This window comes from Zeugodacus cucurbitae, chromosome 6, assembly GCF_028554725.1.
Source record: "Zeugodacus cucurbitae isolate PBARC_wt_2022May chromosome 6, idZeuCucr1.2, whole genome shotgun sequence".
Taxonomy (NCBI): Eukaryota; Metazoa; Arthropoda; class Insecta; order Diptera; family Tephritidae; genus Zeugodacus; species Zeugodacus cucurbitae.
Window position 1 is genome coordinate 28,948,211 of NC_071671.1, and position 8,521 is coordinate 28,956,731.

The window sequence follows — 8,521 nt, forward strand, 5'->3', positions numbered from 1 at the left end:
GATTGTGGTAGCTAACCCATTAATTTAGAAGAATAGCCAAGAATTTCAAACAACAAAAATTGATCACTAACTTACCAGCTTTATAAAATATATTGCATTATTATTTGTATATTTTATGTTTCATTCCAAACTATTCACTCTAAAATATATAATATATTGTTTGAATTTTTTTTAATATAAACAATATTGTATTGCAATAAATTTAATTTAATTTTTCTAGCAGTAATGTAAACTTTTTTGAAAATATGTGAACGAAAATACGTTTCAATATTTTCTACAATTCGAAAGTTTTACAGAGTACCGATTTGCCTTCGCAACGCAATTCACTTTCGTAACGCATTTCTATTCGTAACGCCTTACAGAGTAACCCCCCTGATTTCAATCAACTGTTTTTACTGCTGTTGTTGTTGAGGTTACCCAGGCCTGCCTGAAACGCCAAGCCTATCGTAATTGTCAGCGAAGTCATCTAACGGGAGGCACAGGAAACGAGCTGTTTCGATAGGGTCGGACCAAAGGGAAAGGGGTGTTAGATGAGTAGGGTTAAGTCGGCATTCAAAGATGTGGTTAATGTCATGCGGGGACTCTTTGCATGCAGGACGTATGTTGAGTATGTCAGGGTCTAGTCTGGATAGGTAGAAGTGTTTTATTTATTTGATACATTTTGAATTAAATTCAGCTTAGGTACATTTACTATGGCATTATGCTTCTTAGCTAGAAAATTTAATTTGGCTGGTATTGTCACCGGCGAAGAGAACGTACTTGGCGAGTCGTACGCTTTGGCGAAAATTCGACTCGTTCGTATTGTGACTGGCGAATGAACACATTCGCCTAACTTTTTTGTTGCCATACCAAAATAATTGTAAAATGGCACACGAATTCATCCGAAATTGACATTTTTGACGTCTTTAATTTGAAAATTGTTTTTGTTTACAAAATTTTATTTTATATTTCATACAAGCACGGGCTTATTGTTAAAAATAAAGTAAACAAGTAAGGAAGGGCTAAGTTCGGGTGTAATCAAACATTTTATACTCTCGCAATTTATTTATTTAACTTTATTTACATATATTATATAATATACGATTTGACCCACATCGACCACAGAGACAGGACAGAGACAGTCACCCTGATCATTTTGATATATATAACGCTATATCTAACTCGTTTAGTTTTATGACTTACAAACAACCGTTATGTGAACAAAACTATAATACTCTCTTAGCAACTTTTGTTGCGAGAGTATAAAAATATTTAGCAACATTGATTTATATTTTGAAGACAGTTATATTGAAAGCACAACAACCAAATTACTTAGACAGCGGCGGTTCATCAGGGATCACTCCAATCCCATGGAACTTTCTTCCGTATTGTAATTATATTGCTATAAAAGTGTATGCACTATTAAATAAATTTTTATATTCAGATTTAAGGAAAACTTTCGGCTAAGCAATGATGCATTTATGTATGTGTTTGACAATATAAAGGAAACATGTCCTTATCAGCTATCGTCGTCAATATCGCCAATGTTGAAATTGTGTTGCATTCTTCGATTTCTGGCTCACGAGAGCTATCAACAAACAGTGGGAAATGATTTCATATTAGGTTTTGCGCAGCCTACTGTTTCATTAATTTTGAATGAAAAGCTCCCAATATTGGAAACCACTATTTGCAGTCTATGGATCAAAACGGATATAAGTGAACAACATAAACAACTGACAAGAAGAAAATTTTATACCAATTCAGGAGTTCCAAATTTGGTTGGTTGCGTTGATGGAACGCATGTTGCGATTATTGCTCCAAGTGAAAATAGGCACTTATATCTAAATCGAAAGGGATTTTTCAGCATAAACGCAATGATTGTAAGTAGCAACTAAGCATATATATTTTTAAATATTATTAATTCACCTTAACAAATACATTTATTTAGGCGTGCGATCATGATATGGTAATAAGGTGCGTTGATGCAAGATATGGATCTTCCCACGACTCATTTGTGTGAAATTATAGCACATTGAAATCGTATTTGGAACGGACATACCAAAGAGGAGATCACAATTCAGTTTATTTAGGTACAAACATACATTAACTATTTATTTATGAATATATTTACATACATATTTACTAAAACGAAAGATATTTTAGGTGATTCCGGTTATCCACTACATGAGTACCTATGGACACCTTACCGAAATGCTTTATCAGGAACAGTGGAATCACAATTTATTAAAAAACATGCAAAGCCAAGGAACGTAGTTGAAAGTACTATTGGAGTGCTAAAATGCCGTTTTCGTTGTATACTAGGTGAACGTAAACTTCGATATTCCCCTAGTAAAGCAACAATGATTATTAATGTGTGCTGTGCTTTACACAATATTTGTTAATGATCCTGAACAAGAAACTTTCGTTGATGTAGTAGTACCACTGGAACCAGTTGAAGAAAACTTCAGTGGTTCAGCAGCGGATCGTCGCCGAAGACAAATAGCTAATTCTTTGTAAATATTGTAGTTACATCCCTAAATGCATTAGTACATAAGTTTGTGTAATATATAATATAAAAATAATAAAATTAATTTTTAATTATTTGAAATTCTTATTTTATTTTGTGTGTTTAATTTGTTTTAATCTAATTCCTTTAATTTAATTTCAATTTTTTCTTTATGTCTCCTTTTTTGCTCAATATTTTCTTCTTTCTTCCTTTCTTCTTTTTTTTATAATTCCAATTTTTCTTTTTTTAGCTCATACATTTTTCTTGTATACCTTGCGATTTCTTTTGTTTCTGACATAATACTTTGTAATAAATCGACAAGGCTTTCTTGCGTTTGCGCTTGCTTTTCTAAAGCCTTCATACGCAAAGTTTAAGGCAAAGTATTTTGACCTTATTCCATTCGCTTCCTCTACGTAGTGGAGGGCCGATGTTATTGAGTTCAGCCGCTATATCTTCCCACAAGTCAATTCTAGTTTGTTTTGTTGACCCAAACGGCGTCATTCCTTTGGCTAGTTGTGGATTTTTCTCCAATAGCTTCACCATCAGCTCAAACTGCTTCTGGTTAGTTTTTTTTTTTTATTCTGAAAACGTGTAATAAATTAAATGCAATAAATAAATTAATAAAAATGTACTCACGTTTTTTCCATTCTTAATTCAATTCGCGATTCAAATAACAATTTTCTTAAATTTTTTTGAATTCTATTGAACTGGCGAATGAAATAAACATTCGCCCGATTTTGACAGTTTTGGCGAAGCGAATTTTCCATATTCGCCAGTGACAATACCAAATATTCATTTTCGCCGGTTCGTTCGCCTATTCTTGGCGAATTCGCCACACACAATTCGAGTTGGCGAAATTCGACTGAAATTTCATTCGCTTCGCCAGTGACAATACCAGCCTAAGGCTAAAGCTCGCAAAAATAAGTTGCATATGTCGGGGACAGGTGGTGGGCCCGCAAAATTTCATTCCTTCAATTCAGTTGAATTAAGGGCAATTGACTTACTGCAGATAAATCAAGCGGTAGATGGGATAGTAGATGCTCAAAAGTTCGGTGCGGGAACAAATGAAGTCACACAAAGCTACCAATGTGAAACACGGATCCAAGCACTCAGAACGACATACATAAGTAATTTGCAAAAATTTGAAGAACTACCACCTTTAACGTACCGGTAGTAAAAACAATCTCTTGATAATGCAAGTGGACGGGCAAATAAAGTTTCACAAAGATTGTACCAAGATTTTAAAAGACGTGAATTACAATTTAAAATCTTTAGTTATCAAAGGCTTCTTTAGAAAGTCTAAAGTTTTGTATGAAGCTATAATCCCAAATGCAAAAACAGTTTATAACCGAACATAATACATATGTACATAACAAATTACCTTTTTTGCGATAATTCCATAATATTAAATTCATTTCTTATATATCTTCTCGTAATCCTTTCCTCAATAATTTCCTCGCCCTCCATCCAAAATGCAACGGAATCCATATTTTTCAAATAAAGGAGAGATTTTTCAAGAGGGAGAGTGTTAGGCTTCTAGCAGTGAAGATGCGAGAAAGGACGAGGAGATAGCCGTTAACTTTCGAACATATGTCATCGATTCCATTGCCCGACGTCAATATCGTACAATCATCAGCGTAAGAGGTAACTGAGACTCCTTCTGGTGGTTGAGGGAGTTTCGAAATATGGAAGTTAAATAATAAGGGGGATAGTACACCACCCTGGGGTACCCCTTGTTTAATTCTTCTTAGCTTGGATGTTTTCGAAACGTTACGCATGACTGACGACCGCTCAGGTAATTAATAGTCCACCTGTTCAGCTCTAGAGTTAGCGGAGATTGTTCGATATCTTCTAGTCGCGTTGTGTGATTGAATGTGTCAAAAGCTTTTGACAAGCCCAGCGCTACTAGGACCGTCCTCTTGCAGGGATGATTTTGATTTAGACCATTAGTTATCTGGGCGTTTATGACGCTAAGTGCTGTGGTAGTGCTCAGGTGGTGAGCGAAGGTCGGGAGTAACAAGGTCTCAAGTGTCTTCACTACTGGAGAAAGGAGGGTTATCGGACGATAAAACTACCCCTTGGTTGGCTGGTTTCAGTAGTGGGACCACTCTTCCGGTTTTTCACGAATCGGGTATGTTCAGAGTGGTCATAGACAGAATGAGAATCTTGGAGATATAGTTTACTCCCGCCGAGCCAGGGTGTTTAAGCATCAGCATGCTTATGCCGTCAGGACCAATTAATTTGGACGATTTGGCCTTTTTAATGACATCTGCAACCTCGCCACAGTTGAAGGTAGGTAGTGCGCAGTCTTTTGGCATTTTGCGCAACCTCCGGGTAACACATATTTTCGCCTTATCCACCGAAAGGTGCAGTGTAAATTGCCGGCTAAAATAGCTCGCGCACTTTTTCGGGTCCGAGGAGGCATGACCAGCGAATTGAATTTTAACTGGGACATCATGCCTTCTCGGGTTGGATAGGGATTTGACAGTAGTCCAGAGCTTCAGGTGCTCTGCCCATTTCGTCCACTTATATTGATTTACCGTTCGTCAAATCTCCAAATTGATATCCCTTATACGGGGATCACAGGGATCCACACGTCATAAGGTATCGCCCTCGTTGGCTAAAACTGCTGCTTCCGCTGAGAAGTTAGGGCGGATATCCTCAATGCGTCCAGCAGGAATGAAGCGAGCAGTAGCAGCTGCGATTGCCTTGCGGAATTGACGTTCGGCAACGTATACGTCGGTAGGAATGGGCAGTGCGTAGAAGGTGCTCTCGATAAGTTCTGTGAAGCCAACCCAGATAGTTTTTTTGAAGGTAACGAAGGTACGGTTGTCCACAGAAATAAAATCAGGAGGTTTTTCGATCGAGACAATTATAGGCAGATGGTCTGATGCGAGAGTTAGCATAGGTCGCCTGGTTATGCTATTTATCAGACCACCGCTAGTGATTGTAATATCAGGCGAGCTATTACAGGTGCCCATAATTCTGGTGAGGGCTTCGACTATCGTTGTGCAGAATGTCGAATCGTCAATCAGTTCTGCCAGCTCCATCCCCCGATGATCATTTGACGGGCAAGAATGCCAAAGATCGTGATGCGCCTTAAAGTCGCCGAGTACCAATCGGTTTTCACCATGAAGCAGCGCACCGATGTTCGGCTGACATCATGTTGGGCAACTTGTAACTGGGGGGAATTAAAAATTAAATATTTCGAGCTCGACATCGCCTGACCGGATAGCTATGCCCTGACATTCTAGGGTAGTATACCTGCGGTCGATGTCTCCATCGATTAAATGATACTGCACTGTGTTGTGCAAGATGAATGCCAATCGACCACCATTGTCTCTCTCGCAATCCTTACGTATAACGTTGAAATCGGCACAGCTCAGAATACCTTAGCGGCCGTTTAGCTTGGTTCTTGGACCGCAGCTATCAATAAGCCTTCCCAACTCATTAGCTCAACTATCTCCTCGATCTTACTCTGGAGACCGTTGCAGTTAAATTGTAAAAGCTTCGTTTGTCTCGGTTTGCCAGTGGTGATCCTGGGTGTGAGGAAGTGATGTACAGGTGTTGGTTGTTGCTGCTGCAAAAGTCGCAGAGGAAATTGTCGCACACGGGTGTTGTTTGGCGACTCCGTTTGAGGTTGTTGCGGGGGCAGACACCTGCAACATGTGGCAAGGAATGACTCACTCCATTCACGGGTGATGCGCAGGCCGGAACACGTCGGAAAATGACACCAGCCAGAGCAAGAATTCCACTTAACTGATGTGACATTCCTACGAATTTCGGTCTGACGCACGGAACAGACGGTACGAGGGACCAAGAGTGGAGTTTTGGTCCTCGTACGAGGATTCGAGCGGGATGAAGGTTGGGAATGGGTCTGATCAGACTGGGAGTCACACAGCCTGGAGCTCCGGAGGACCGTTGAGGTCCTATCTTGGCCACTCGCAATGGGTTGTAACGCAGTGCGTAGACTTGTTGCTAATTGCACCGCTGCCGTAGAGGCGGTTGTGTGTTGGCAGCATGGGGCCACATAACTTGTGATCCACTCCCTATGGGTTTTAAGGCCAGAACAGATCTTAAAATGGCTCCATCCATTGCTTGTGTTACACCTATCCGCCTTGAATGGAGCCTTTTGTCGCATACGCAGCCAGCGCGGATCAAAGGGATAGAGAGCAACCCTGCTGCAAGGTGTTGCTCAATTGATGAAAGTCTTAGACTAGAACTTAGCGATCCCGACAGGTCTGAGTCGCCGAAATAATAGCCCTTGTCGGATCCGAAAATCCGAGTCAATCCCGGTGTAACGTAGAACCGGCTGTTGTGGGGATGGATATTTTCATTGGTAATCTATACTGGTTGAAAGTAAATATCAAACATAGAATTTTCTTTTTATTCAAGTGATTCTAAATTTATTAACCCTTAAATGCATGGATTACCATATATGGTACATGCCTTAAATCCTTCGTAATTCGATCAAATTAATCTGTATCGCAGTTCGGTTTACTCAAAGGAGGCGACATAGCAGCTAACCGTTATTTAAAAATTACCCCAGCTTTCAGAATTTTATTCTAAGTTGAGGGTGACCTAATGAAGTGGTCGGAAGGGAATTTGGGAAAAATTAAAATTGTATTTCACCATAAATACTAATTTATTACATTGTTTGTCCAATAAACATTACAAGTAAATGCGGTAGTGTTTATTTTAGCTAAATAAAATTAAACGCATTTATGCCAAATAAGAAATTTAATTTTATCAAGCGCTTGCTAATTTATACGTACTTTGTGTGCATGCATGGTTGAATTTAGAGTTGATGCAAAGAGGTATAACAGAAATGAATTGGAGATGAAGGTGGAGATGAGGTAGATATACGCGAAAATGGAAATGTGTCTTATGCTGTACAAGATTTCACAATAAATCCTTTGCTCTTGATCTAGACGTGAAGTTTCTGAGAGAGCGCAAATATTCCATGCTCCGAATCTAGCCCTATTTTTTCATGCAAAAGGTCGTTATTTGGATTAGTGTTTGTTTTAACCGAGCCTTCTTCATTGAGGCTTCGTTGATAAGTTTGGTTTACGATTGACCGGTTATCAGCCTATCTATCCGATTCTGATGTATGGAGAATTCTGAGATATCGACTGAAGCCTTTCAGCCCTGATGCAAAGTATTTGGTTTGATTTTACAACCCCATTTACTCTATATAGATGACAAGGTTATACCGCATTTTCGCGGTCACAAGAGCCTCGCTAATCTCTCTAACCAAACAAGGAGAGCCGCGCGTAAATGAGGTTGATTGATAATCGGTTGACAGAGGCTATATATTCGCTTTTCTTTTGCTCCTCCTCAAAGCCACAGAATACTAATAATATAATACATATACATATGTCCTTTATAATATATTTAAAACTATTTGGAATACAATTTTGATTTAGTTGGTTGTTATGTTTAGCTTCAGAAAGGTTCCTTGGAACTAAAATCTAAACTGTGTTCTTTATTGGCAAAAATTTGCTAAGCTGTAATCGCATGCAATATATAGAAAACAATTTCGTCAAAGTTACCCTCATTATCTTAATTTTTTATACAAAAAAGAGAAAACTAAACTTTTTAATATAAAAACGGCTCAATAACGCGAGCCATCCAGATGTTCATATTTTTCCTCTTTGTATAAAAATAACGACAAAAGTAAACATCTCCATTACAACAAATTAACTTCCACAATTATCCACAGCGAGATATTATATTTGTCAAGAGCATTTTACTTCTTAACAACTTATAAAGAAAAGAGCTTTTTATTTTAGACACAGAATACGAAATGCTTGATAAATTTAAATTTTTTACAAATTAGAAATTTTTTGAATTCGTAAAGTGCACAGAATAGGGCTGTTAATATGTATATATATATGGATGGGATCATGTGTAGAAGTTCACGTAAGTGAGGAAAGTTTTTGATTGTCATTCACTTGGGAGTGGCCAGAAACAATTCTTCTCCACATGATTCAAGCAGCTCACGACTTCCGTTTTTAGACCAAGTATCCTCTGGGT

General features: G+C 38.4%; 1 protein-coding gene across 1 annotated transcript; it reads left to right on the plus strand.

Moving 5' to 3' along the window:
• Positions 1–109: 109 nt before the first annotated feature.
• Positions 110–2,880, plus strand: LOC105219900 (putative nuclease HARBI1). The gene is made up of 5 exons (XM_054232794.1): positions 110–1,369; positions 1,424–1,859; positions 1,928–1,995; positions 2,044–2,069; positions 2,134–2,880. The coding sequence occupies exons 1-5, from the start codon at positions 1,350–1,352 to the stop codon at positions 2,379–2,381; spliced, it is 798 nt and encodes a 265-aa protein (XP_054088769.1). The 5' UTR covers positions 110–1,349; the 3' UTR covers positions 2,382–2,880.
• The last annotated feature ends 5,641 nt before the right edge of the window (positions 2,881–8,521 follow it).

Excerpts from the sequence above, each read along its gene's own strand:
- LOC105219900 (XM_054232794.1), top strand. The coding sequence starts at position 1,350 with ATGGAACTTTCTTCCGTATT. Across the intron at positions 1,860-1,927 it reads TCAGCATAAACGCAATGATT|GCGTGCGATCATGATATGGT; the intron begins GTAAGTAGCAAC and ends ACATTTATTTAG. Across the intron at positions 1,996-2,043 it reads TCTTCCCACGACTCATTTGT|AGGAGATCACAATTCAGTTT; the intron begins GTGAAATTATAG and ends GACATACCAAAG.